Source organism: Carassius gibelio, chromosome A1 (assembly GCF_023724105.1).
Source record: "Carassius gibelio isolate Cgi1373 ecotype wild population from Czech Republic chromosome A1, carGib1.2-hapl.c, whole genome shotgun sequence".
NCBI lineage: Eukaryota > Metazoa > Chordata > Actinopteri > Cypriniformes > Cyprinidae > Carassius > Carassius gibelio.
The window spans coordinates 36,641,948-36,654,759 of NC_068371.1; the positions used below are offsets into that span (position 1 = coordinate 36,641,948).

General features: G+C 39.5%; 1 protein-coding gene across 4 annotated transcripts; it reads left to right on the forward strand.

Moving 5' to 3' along the window:
• The first annotated feature begins 142 nt into the window (after positions 1-142).
• LOC128019710 (calcium-binding mitochondrial carrier protein SCaMC-3) lies at positions 143-11,896 on the forward strand. 4 transcript variants are annotated; one of them, XM_052605877.1, is made up of 10 exons: positions 143-3,026; positions 5,524-5,650; positions 5,898-5,985; positions 6,073-6,184; positions 6,274-6,432; positions 7,559-7,711; positions 7,785-7,898; positions 10,152-10,319; positions 10,393-10,543; positions 11,290-11,896. In XM_052605877.1, the coding sequence occupies exons 1-10, from the start codon at positions 2,844-2,846 to the stop codon at positions 11,469-11,471; spliced, it is 1,437 nt and encodes a 478-aa protein (XP_052461837.1). In that variant the 5' UTR covers positions 143-2,843; the 3' UTR covers positions 11,472-11,896. The 4 variants fall into 4 exon arrangements, with proteins under 4 accessions (XP_052461837.1, XP_052461847.1, XP_052461819.1 ...); XM_052605887.1 differs by having other exon boundaries at positions 5,527-5,650; XM_052605859.1 differs by having other exon boundaries at positions 5,898-6,184.
• The last annotated feature ends 916 nt before the right edge of the window (positions 11,897-12,812 follow it).

Consider the following 12,812-nt stretch of genomic DNA (forward strand, 5'->3'; position numbering starts at 1 on the left):
CAGACTGACGTTTATTCTTCTTTCTCAAGGTTTTTTAAAGAAAACACGGTGTGGAAATTACATATGACAAATCTTACATGTGTGCGACAGGCCATGATATTTAAGACTCTGCTTATTTTTATATAATAAATAAGAAATGATTGAGCTTTCATAATATCTTCTTTTGAACAAAATTTACCTGGTGAAAGTCATGGATAAGCACCGCTAATATTTTAAAACAAGTTGATTTCATGCTTATATCTGGTTTTATTGCCCCTTTGCCACCTTTATGTGTTTCACTGTGCATTCTATATACTTTAAAGAATTGTTATAATATAATAATTATTGTAGATGCTGTGAGCACACCTCTGCACCGAGTACGCTGAGATTCAGTGAAGAAACGGCGAGTAAACTCATGGAGTCAAATCATTAGGACAGTCCTCTCTCTCATGCTCGCTGTTGAGCAGAGACTCAGGTCCTGTGACGGCTTTCCATCATTCTCTCTGAAGAAAAAAACAATAATGTTTTTTATAACTCCGTTTCAGCTTGTTTGTCTTAAACAAGTAACTTCTGTACGGTTGAGTACAAGTTAAACTCAATCAATAGCATTTGTTCCATAATATTGATTACAACAACGAAAATCCAACGCTCCTCTATTCTAGGTTAAGGAGGAACTTACAATAGAAATTGATTTAAAAGTAGAAATATGAAGTTCATATTTTCTTCTTCAGTTTTCTCGTGTATTATTTGAGCTGTAAAGTTCTCGTTAGGTTTAACGTCGTTTTAGGGTTCACCGCGTTGTGTTTTTTTGGCAACAAAGGTTAAAAATTGGATAGATCTAAAAAGGTTAGCATGTAATTATTATGATTTAATTTTTTTACACCAAAATAATGTTAACACACATTTTGTGGTTCAGTTGACATTTTTTCTAATGTTATTGCTTTCATTCGGAGTTATTTACACTTGTTAAAGTGAGTTGGGTTTTCAAGTCAAAGTCTCAAAAAACGAGTTGGACAATGAGGGAGTATTTCTGTGCCAAATACACTCAACGTTTCAGAAAGGTGTTTTTTTTTGTATGATGTCATAACGACGGAATTCCTTATATGGGCACTTCTCCTGGAAGAGCGGGAACACAAAAGTGTGTTTTTTTTTTTTTATCTTTCTTTTATACATCTGATTAAACTAAAGACTCTTCGGAGATATGAAGGATGCAGTACTACTCTATAGGTCCTCAAGTTTAACATGAGATTGGGAGAGAGAGAGTGTGTGAGTGTGTTTGAACATTTACAAATTGGGCCCATTCACTTTGAAGGTAAATGCCTGTAAAAGGTAAAGATTCACAAAATTAAGTTTTAATGATTGTTCTCTGAGAATAGTAAAGTCAACACCATATCTATTACGATATCATTGTGATCACTTTAAAAACAAGTTTTTTTCAGCTGATGAACTTTAAAAACATTGACAAAAACCAACAAGAATCCCCTTGACTTTATGGCGAGCAAATCTATCATCTCACTGTAAATGGACCGGAACTCAGTATTTGTATATATTTATTGCATTTTTAAAGAAAATGAGGGTATGGATAAACTATCTGTTGTGGTAATCAACATTAAGCCACAAATGCTTCAGATCAAGCTGACAGTGGTTTTCATCAGAAAGAGTGTATCACCTGTATTTGTGTCAGGATCAGTGAAGGCAACAGGTGTGCAGTAGTCATCTGTGTGCTGATCTTTTCTTCTGTTCATCAGTTCACAGAACAGCTCGTATCCAGACACTGTCATTTGTGGAGCTATTATTGATGATGGAAGTGATAGTGAATGCATTTAAAGTGAACATTACTGCAGGAAACTGAAGCATGATGTTTTTGTTTCAGAACCAGTTGAAAAACTGAAGGAAATGGATGTGCATTGTGTTGATGAATTATGTTCATTTACATTATGTGGAACAATACAGCATGGACATTCATCCAAACATCTCATTTTGTGTCGCAGGGTTAGTAAATAATGACAGTTTTCGGGCGAGCCCTTTGAAGTGTTCAAACTGGTTTTTGCAACATTGTAGCTGTTTTTTGAAAGTTTACTCGGTCTGACCAGAATGACCAAGATGGTCTATCTCTAGCAGATCAAAAACTGTCTAGCAGTTATCCAGAGCAGTCTGAACCAACTAAAGACCAGTCAGTAACCAAGAAAACCAGCTTTGGGTTTGGCACAGATGTGCACTTCTACCATATATTATCCTGCTCACACTGATACTGTGTCTGATTAGATATACTGGAAAATATCGGAGTATGCTTCTGCATATTCAGATATTATCTAAACCCACTTATGGGTTCATTATGAACCCTCAGGAAGTGAGTTCATAAACCCTTGTGAAGAAAAGATCATGTTGTGTTCTGGAGGACAGAAGATGTTTAACTCGGGTAAACACTGCAGTCATTGGAGAAGCTGCTGCATCTAATCAACCAGTAAAGCGGGTTATTTAGCCTCCTCCCGGTGATCTGTCCGTGTCCTGAGGGTGTAATCTGAAGCCTGTTGTACAGTGGGTTGCGGCAGCAGAAAGTCACTGCAGTCCTCGACGCGCGTTCATCATGTTTTGACCATAGACTGACGCGTGGCGTCTTGAAATGTCGCAATGCTCGAGGATCAGAACCCGCTAGCGCGTGGGGATCGTAGAAGCGCAGAATGCATGTTTGCGAAAGCTTCCTGGTTCTCGTGTGAAACACCATCTGCGAAACGCGATCTCTCGGGACGCGACGCAAGGGGCATTGTTTCGCTAACAGCTCCTTTTTTGGACGCGCGCAGAACGCGTCTTCCGCCCGTGCTGGCTGTCGTCGAGCCGGTGGGTGACCGTGCGTGGATACGATCATGTGGCGGAGCGGATGCTGGACGCGGGCGCGATGTCAGGACAGCGGGGTCGATCCGGAGCGCGAGCGGCTCTGGGCCGAGCTCTTCGAGCAGCTGGATCTGAACAAGAACGGACTGATCGATGTGAACGAGCTGCGGGTCGGACTCGCCGCCCGGGGGCTGTCGTGGAGCTCGGTGGAGGAGGTACGGAAGAAACACAACACACGCAGTCATAACGGAAGGTTATTTATAGTGCAGAATAACTGTCTATGAATTCACAGGTTTATGAGTTAATGTCAGATGTGGAGATAATAATCTTCACCTCCAAGTCACGCGAGCATCTGAAAGTGATAATTCTGCAGAACGCGATACAGTCGCAGTCAATCAGATTGAATCTAATGCTTAATCTTTAATAATACAGAGTGCGATTCGGACCAATGAGATTTCGCGGTGGGCGTGGCTACCCAGCGCAATTTCAGTCGCAAATCGTGAACCGCACATAGTGTACTTTTCAACGATGGATTAATGATGAATTTCCTGTAATTCTGCGAGACTTCCGGTTCATTAGCCAACTACAAAAATACCAGAGTTTGCGCTACAAACCAGTTGGTTTAAGATTATGGTAATAAATTAAACTAATGTGACAGCAAATACCTGTTTGCAACATCAGATTTATGGTGTCTTTTTGTGTAGCTAAAATGACTGAAAGCCTCCCATATTTAAGTTTGTACGTTAAAAAATAAGGTATATAGACTATGCTAAGTACATAGTGTATACATTAGTGTCATCTTAAATGAAACAATTAATGTAGATTTTAATTAGAACGAAATTAAATTTCCAGTGCACTTGATGTGTAGCTGCTTGTAGTGCACTGCTCGCACTATTACACTATGAAAATGACATAAAATAGTGCAGAAGTACACACAAATGGGATGCACCTTGTAGAAACCACAATATTTAATATATGTAAACAGGATTTCAGACGGCCGAGATCTCACTGTGGATAGACAGCACACACAGTGCTCCAGAAATAAAGCAGGGATGGAGCATGATGTTCAGCTCAGATTAGACAGATGTGCTGGAGCCATTAGTAAGAGTAACACACGTTATGTAGCTGCTTACTCGCAAACACACTCAAACTCATAATGCTTCATGTGATAAAAGTAGGACTGCACAGCAGGATTGTCGTTTCGAAGGCCTCTGTGTCGGGGTCAGGAACAGGGCAGATTAGAGCACTGTGTAGCAGCACTAATGAACCAGTTAATGAGCTTAATAGTTAATAATCTCAAGGTCAACGGCAGGAGCAGAGGAAGGGCATCAGCAGCCGCTGGCACTGAGTCAACATCACCAGGTCTCCAGCTGCCTTCTGACACAGGGTTTCTTCAAAGTAGCTTGCATTACTGATTCGAAAACGAAGATATTTTCTTGTAAATTTATGTAATGCCGTACTTCATTAGTTACTTGAATAAGTAATCTGATTCGGTAACTTGTAACGCATCACCCTCAACACTTACCACATACCAACATAATGAATACATACTGTAGTTTATAGTTTAGCATGTGACTAGACGAATTATCTGCTTGTCTGGGACAATCTTGTGTTATATTGATTTCCGAAACTTGATTTTGTAGTGCGCTGTGAGGTTTGAAGTCATGTGTTCATGTATGTATTTGCATTATGCATTATGAGGAATGATATTGGCAAGAAAGTACTCAACTCCACACACAGGCTCACAGAAACACATGTAGGCTGCAGACTGAGCAAAAGGTCAGCGTCTTGGAGTCGATCCATGAGAGAGTAAATGTCATGTGACTGCTGGCTCACATAAATAAACACAACAACACACACACAAGTGCGATGAAGACGTCTGCAGAGGAGGACAAACTAGTTAAATGGGTGAAATTACTGGCATAGCTACATTGTGATTTGAATTATAACATACCAAGGATTGTGGGAATGATTTGAATGAGCTTCTCAGTGCAGCACTTTATGTGGATTTAAAGTGACAGTAGCTTGTGTGTAGTGATTAATTAAGATGTCCTCACCATAAAACACCAGAATGATGTAGAGTTTATCTGACTGTAACACCCTGAGTCCTGCAGTGAAACGCCTCTGATCCTCACTGTCTGCACAGCTCCGTACAAACACGTTCAGACATGCTGCACTGGGGATCGTGGGGCAACACCCTGAAGGAAAAAAGCATGCAGTGATTAATCTCGTAAATTTGGACACTGTGTTCATTCCCAGACGCATGTTTATTTGCACAGCTCTCTCGAAGTACAGAAATTCTGGATAGAGTCACATCAGAGAGATTTTAACCAATCATTTAGCAGTTTATCTATTGATTATGTGGATTTAAACACTTATGTAGTCATTAATTGTTTCTAAATGAATTAAACACGTTGTAAAGCTACTGTTTTGTGCACTTGGCTTTCTCTGCTGCTTTCCTTCTTTTAATTTACATTCATTTTGTCAATGCATTTAATTAGAATGAAATGAACCTGTGTTTGATTGAGTGATTAACCTCTGACTGCTCATGTCTGATGTTGGTGCTTTGGGCTGGTGGCTTTGCATGGTTTTAATGTGCTTTTCTCCTTCATTTGCATCCCATCCCACCTTTCCTAATGATTCCCGGCACCCCTCTTCCCCTCCATTTCTCTCCCACCCTCCTCTATCTCTCTGTTAATGCTCTATATTCAGCAGATTGTACGAGCTGGAGACATTAATCTCGATGGTCAGCTGGATTTTGAAGAGTTCACAGAGTATCTGCGATCCCACGAGAAACGCCTTAAACTCATGTTTCGCAGCTTGGACCGCAACAACGACGGTTAGTTTCCATCCGTGTTATTGTAGTATATTCGATTACAGTATGTATTAAATTCCAAAGTAGCTTTTAATTTTTTTTTATACTTTGTTTTCATTATAGTTTTACTCGAGGTTTATTTTAGGTTTCATTTCAGTTAACTACAATGATTTTTATATTAGCATTAGTTTCAATTGCATTCATTATCTCACAATATTGTTAGTTTATCTTTATGTTTCAGTGTAATAACGCATTGTTTTTATGTTTGTAGGTCAGTTGGACGTGGGGGAGATCCAGCAGTCGTTACACAATCTCGGCGTGGACGTCACGTTGGAGCAAGCTGCCAAAATACTGCAAAGGTGCGTGTGTTACTTAGCATATGTGCAAAGTGCTTTCAGGCGTGATTCAGTTGTGACATGCAGAACTTGTGAAATGTGTTCCCACAGTATGGATAAAGACCATTCCTTGACCATCGACTGGTTCGAGTGGCGAGATCACTTCCTGTTTAACCCTCTGCACAACATGGAGGAAATCGCTCAGTACTGGAAACACTCGGTGGTACGAAGCACAAGCAGAGAGATGAGTTTTGTATGACTATAGAATGGGCCTCTCTCTTCCTGTAATGCTGTTGTTGTGTGTTTATGTAGATGTTGGACATCGGAGAGCTCCTGACGGTCCCAGACGAGTTCTCGGAGAAGGAGAAGCAGTCAGGGTACGTGTGGCGGCAGCTGATGGCAGGAGCTGTGGCCGGATCGGTGTCCAGGACAGGAACCGCGCCGCTCGACAGACTCAAGGTGTTTCTGCAGGTGAGACAGCACTGGTCTGAGAGCAGGCACTTTTGGTCTTCACACAACGAAAGCATCTGATCTTTGATGCACATTTAATGTCAGTTTCCTGTTTAGAGGTTCCTGTTGAGGTTTAGAAACCTTCAAAGTAGCTCTCAGTGCAATCCAGAGAAAGCTGTGTCTTGTGTGAACAAGGATAATAGGAGTTAGGTACTGTCAGATGAACGGCATCTAACTAACTACAAATATCCATGATAATATATTTTTTATTTTTTACATTTTATTCCTATTTTTTATTAGTTTTTATTTTAGTTTTTTTGTTTTGTTGTGGTTTTTATAACTTATTATTGTGTTTCAAGTTAAACTAAAATAAAATGAGAAATGCTGCATTGGCAACTGGCTGAAATAAAATAAGTTTCAGTTCATATTTTTATTTTATTTCAAGTAACATCAAAACATTTAATGGTTTTAGTTTTTTTTTTTGACTAGTTAACTAGTTTAGGTAAGCACAAAAAAATAAATAAATCTGAAAATAATTATTACAAACTTTGATTTGATGCAAAAGGTATTTCAAAATAGAAAAAAGGAAGAAGATACAAAATATGTATTGAACAACATTAATGAAGTAAAAAACTAAATTCCTGTAAAGCATTGTGAATGACAGGAGAAATATAAAACTATTGATTTAAAGATGTTGATTAATATCAAATAAAAAAATGTTAGAGCACATTGTTCTTTCTCTGATTGGTGGACCGTCTGTGCAGAATTATGGGTGATGTAGTTTTTCAACACTGTTGAACATGAGTATTTAAAAAATACATTGAAATAATGATTATTAAAAAAAAAATACATTGCTTTGGTTGAACCTTCAACAAAACCATCAATTAACAACCTTGGAGCTGGCAGTAGGTCTGTCTATAAAGGTTTATAATTTACTATCAAAAATCAATTCCTTAATGGAAAAAGTTAATGGAATCTTTACTTCCAGAACCTAACTGTTGCACTCTATATGTTCTGCTCCACACTGACCTCTGGAGGTCATGTGAGAAACTGCACGTGATTGTGTCTAGGTGTGTTGGGTTTATTCTTATCTAGTTAAACTGTAGTATTACACTAAAGATCATGTGAATTGTGTGCTGATGTTCAGGTGCACGGCCAGAGCTCTGATAAGGGGACTGTGTGGCGCGGTCTGCATGCGATGGTGAAGGAGGGCGGCCTCACTGCGCTGTGGAGGGGGAACGGCATCAATGTGCTGAAGATCGCACCGGAGACAGCCATCAAATTCCTGGCCTATGAACAGGTACGGCTCGGTCTTTTACACTCAGCCGTGTGGACGGCGACTCAAAACTCAGCCTGCGTCTCTGTGTCTGCAGATTAAGTGCTTGATGAGAGGCAGAAATGAAGGAGGAACTCTGAAAGTTCAGGAGAGGTTCGTGGCTGGATCACTGGCTGGAGCGACGGCTCAAACTGTCATATACCCAATGGAGGTAAACACACACTCAACACATGACAGCTGGCTCCTGCACACACTGAACCTCAAGGTCACTGTGTGTATGTCGAGGCCTGGCTGTCCACACACACACACACACACACACACATCTACACTCACATTACCAAAGGCCTCACGTAAAGCTCATGAAAGTGCTCTGCGTTCAGAATAAAGCAGTGGTCCGTGAATAGCTGTGGTTAATGGAGGGCGAAGTCTGTGAAATAGACTTAAGTAAAATAAAGCCTTTTTTAAAAATAATGGCATTAGCAATGTTATAAAAATATACATAGTTTCCATAAATTATCACTATTAATTAAAATAGATTTTAAAATGTTTATATAATATATTAACTAGTTTAAAAGATCTAATTGGGGTCTGTAATCTTAATGTTTTAAGAAGTCTCTTATTTGACCAAAAATACAGTAAAATTGTTAAATATTTGTACAATTTAAAATAACTCTTTTCTATTTGACTAGATTTTAAAATGTATTTTATTTCTGTGATGCGCAGCTGTATTTTCAGCAGAGGTGGGTAGAGTACCCAAAAACTTTACTCAAGTAAAAGTAAAAGTAATTCTAGAAATATTTACTCAAGTAAAAGTAAAAGTACTAGTCTTGAATAGTTACTTGAGTAAGAGTAAAAGAGTATCGGATAAAAAATCTACTCAAGTAGTTAGTTACTAGTTACTTTGGGTCATATATACGGAGCCTTTTTTTATAAAGATATATAGACAAAAAATGTAAGTAATGTATGTGTGTGTGTATAAATGTATATATTTCATCAGCCTTTATTCCAATTTATGTAATTTATTATAAAACCCTGTCTGTTTATTTAAGTAACAAATATAGGTATCATGCCATAACATATTTTTAATACGACTGACTTTATTTTAAATGTGAATTTAACATTGAAAGTTAATGTGATATAAATATTGCTACTAATCTTTCATTGTTCAGAAAGAGAGCAAATAACATTTACATTAAACATAATTTTCACTGACAGTCTAGATTTCATTCACTCTCAGAAACTACCATTAAAATCACTGAAACTGTTAACACTGTGAAATCAATATCTTAATTATAGATTCGTACACACATCTGCACTTTGTTGTTTCTGACGAGAGAATTCGGCAGAAAGAGGTATTCAGTAAGTGAGCGAGTGAAGGAAGCACCGGCATTTCAGCGATGACTCATCGGAACACCTCTGATTGGCCTGATTGCATTCAAAAGCTCAACAGAACCGTGTGTGATTGGTTAATGCGCAGCGCTGTAAAAACGCGTCTGTCTCTGGCTCAGCGCCAGCAAGCGATCACAGATCTGAATTTAGCAGCTGATGATATGACTTGCTGAACGTACTCGCACTGGTGTGATTGTATTAAAATTAATAAAATCTTAATCGGCTATTCTTTGTCTTTTGGAAGCTGCATTCAACCTGTTATAAGCCACACACGTACAACAAACTAATGTCACAGTGCTATCGTGTACTGTAATCGAATGTAGCCCAAGTTATTACCTGTTAAACAGTAGACCGCACACGCGTTCATCTAATAAGGATATCCACCGCAAGCAAATAATAGCCTTTGCAGATTAGCTTTCATTCAGTGCAGTTCCATAGCCACGTTTTCAACGCTGCTAATATTCTTAAACGTTACAACTCTGAGTGAACCACTTCAGACACTCAGCGCGTGCAGCATGGAACTGAACGACTCATTCAAACTGATTCATGAACCAATTCACTCGTTTGCCGACTGGTTTGATCAAGCCTTTGAACAGAGTTGACTCAAAAGAATTAATCATTCGCGAATGGGCATCGCTCATTGTCCAGAGAAAAGTAGACGGCGCGTTTGGAATAAACTGAAGCATTTATTGCATTAAGATAAAGTAACAAGAGGGGCGTCGCCCACAGTAACGAAGTAAAAGTACAGATTTTTCCCAAAAAATGTACTCAAGTAAGAGTATAAAGTACCCATCTTTAAATATACTCCGAAAAGTATTCGTTACCCCGAAAAATTACTCAAGTAAATGTAACGAAGTAAATGTAACTCGTTACTACCCACCTCTGATTTTCAGCATCATTCCTCCAGTCTTCAGAGTCACATGATCTTCAGAAATCACTCTGATATACTGATTTGATGTTCAAGAAACATTTCTAATTATTATAAATGTTGAGAACGATTCATATTTTTGTGGGAATGCTGATTGTTTTCATTGATTTTGTGGCTTCATTCCTGTCTGCTTCTCTGGTTCTCTAGGTGCTGAAGACTCGTCTCACTCTTCGTAAAACAGGACAGTATTCGAGTGTGGCGCACTGTGCTAAACAGATCCTGCAGAAGGAGGGCGTTCTGGCATTTTATAAAGGATACTTGCCCAACATGCTGGGCATCATCCCGTATGCGGGCATAGACCTCGCCGTCTACGAGGTGTGTGTGTGTGTGTGTGTGTGTTGATGATTTCTTCGTAAAGTCTCTTTCTCACACGGTCTTCCTCTCTCAGACGCTGAAGAACGCCTGGCTGCAGCGGCACACGGAGGGATCTCCCGATCCGGGCGTCCTGGTGCTGGTGGGCTGTGGCACGGTGTCCAGCACCTGCGGACAGCTGGCGTCCTATCCACTCGCCCTCATCCGAACACGCATGCAGGCGCAGGGTGAGAGACACACGCAGAATTAGACAACAGCTGTGCTTCAATCCCAAGCTATAAATGTTAATTTATGTGAAAAAAAGGATTATCACAGAAATCATTGGTGAATAAAGCATCATTTCCATCCTTCATGTTCAAGACAACCAAATTATCAGCTCATAGGAACCTGCCGGAAAATATCACTAATAAAAAATGAAGTTGCTGTAATAATGTGGGGGTTTTCCCATGTAATCACTGAGCTCAAAGTGCACGGAAATGCAATAAAAAATACAGCTGTGTTATTTTGCATTATGATGTTAGGGAATGCAATAATGTGAAACCAAGATTTGTTTTGTTTCACAATGAGGAATTTATTCACTAAATGGATTTCTATCATATTTTATGCAAAAAAAAAATCTAATTAAATACACAGTTATGCACTTTTTCATGCAAATTTTAAGATTGTATGCACATTTAAATATTTCCATCCAGCGTTTTCGAATTGATATTCCAAAATTCACATAAACAGGTGAATTCGGAACATCATTGCTATTATTATTAACTAAAGCTAAAATAAAAAAAGTTACTTATTTTAAATAAAGTAAACATTAATTTTTTATTAATTTTTTCGTTATCTCAGCTACAATGAAAAAACTGGTGATGATGCAAATGAAACTATAATAATGTACTAATAACAGTAAAGTTCCATTGATTCTGAACATTTTCTGGCAACTGAAGAAGTACCGTTTCTTTTTTCTCTTCTGGTTCCTCAGCGTCAGTGAAGGGAGCTCCTCAGCTGTCCATGCTGACCCTCTTCAGGAGTATCGTGGCCCAGGAGGGTGTGGTGGGACTCTACCGAGGCATCGCGCCCAACTTCCTCAAGGTCATCCCGGCGGTCAGCATCTCCTACGTCGTCTACGAACACATGAGGAAAGTACTGGGAGTGGGAACCTGAGACAGCTCATGTGTGTGTAGAAAAGACTACAACAATCATATCCGGACAAGAGAGGTCAAAGACTTGTTTATTTAAGCCTATAATATATTCAATCACTGGAGTGATGTTCACCAAAAACAGTGGATGTGAGGAAGAACAATGAACTGAACCCAAACACTGAATTATGCAGAATGTAAGAGGTGCTGTTCTGACCCTTTCCTGAATTACTGAGGTTCATGATGTGCTCTCCGTGTGTGTTGTTGGTCAACAGGGCCCTGATATTCAGATATTCAGGGTACGGCCCTCTGGATGTGGTAAAATGAATGCTTGCGTGTGTGAGACTGTGTGAGCATGTGCTGTACTGTACTCTGTGTTTAACCCTGTGCACACTACTGAACTCCAAACGGGAATGGGCAATAAACTAACTTCCTCCTTTTGAACTTCCAGTACAGCTGAAAGTGCCTCTGTTTTGAGAAGCTTGTATGTTTTATCAGCTGTGGTCCAGTAATACGACTCCTCTACAGTGGTGTCCTTCAAAATCAGCATTCCAACCAAACAAAAAGATTCTGTAGCACGGGTTTATAGGAATAGTTTGCCCTAAAAATAATATTTTTTCTAATATATTTGTATATAATATATCAGTGAATGGGTGCCGTCTGCTGATTCTTTAACTGATCCTAAAATCCTGCACTGCGTCCCAATTTGCATATGATGCAACCTAAATAGGGCCCTATCTTGCACCCAGCGCAATTGACTTTGTACACCGACGCATGTGTCATTCCTATTTTGCACCTGCGCAAAGCGCGCTTTTCCCTCCACAGAAGCACGTCGCTAAACTAGTGAATGAACTTGCGCTCCCTGGGCGGTTCAGCGCAAAAAAGGAGGCGTGTTCCGGCGCAAACAATCCCTGGTGCTATTTTGCTGTACCATTAAACAATTGCGCCACTGACCAGAAAAAACCTAGTCTAAAGTCAGTGGCGCGTTGCGCGTTGTTCATTATGCTATTTTAAGGGCGCATGCTTGACCATAATGTATAGCGTGCACAACGCGCATACACTTTGCTCATGTAATCTACACAGATGCAACAGTTATTTTTGCAAATCATAAATTGTTACACTAAAAAAAATATTAACACATGAGATGACGGAAATCATTGTGGTGTGCCACGAAGATGTGAAAAAAATAGGCATAAATCTAGCTTACAAATTATTCAGGCTAATTATTCTCCCATCCCCATACAACACAACTTCTCTGTCTTTCACTGCTCTTACAAGAACATCAGTCTCCTCGGCTGTGAACCGCTCCTGGCGTGCGCCTGGTAAATACGCCATAATAATAGCAATCCATAATGGAACTTGCGCA

Bases quoted from the DNA above. Each gene is read 5' to 3' on its own strand.
- LOC128019710 (XM_052605859.1), top strand. From the start codon at position 2,844: ATGTGGCGGAGCGGATGCTGGACGCGGGCGCGATGTCAGGACAGCGGG. The intron at 7,712-7,784 runs GTACGGCTCGGT...CTGTGTCTGCAG, and splicing joins AATTCCTGGCCTATGAACAG to ATTAAGTGCTTGATGAGAGG. The intron at 10,544-11,289 runs GTGAGAGACACA...CTGGTTCCTCAG, and splicing joins AACACGCATGCAGGCGCAGG to CGTCAGTGAAGGGAGCTCCT.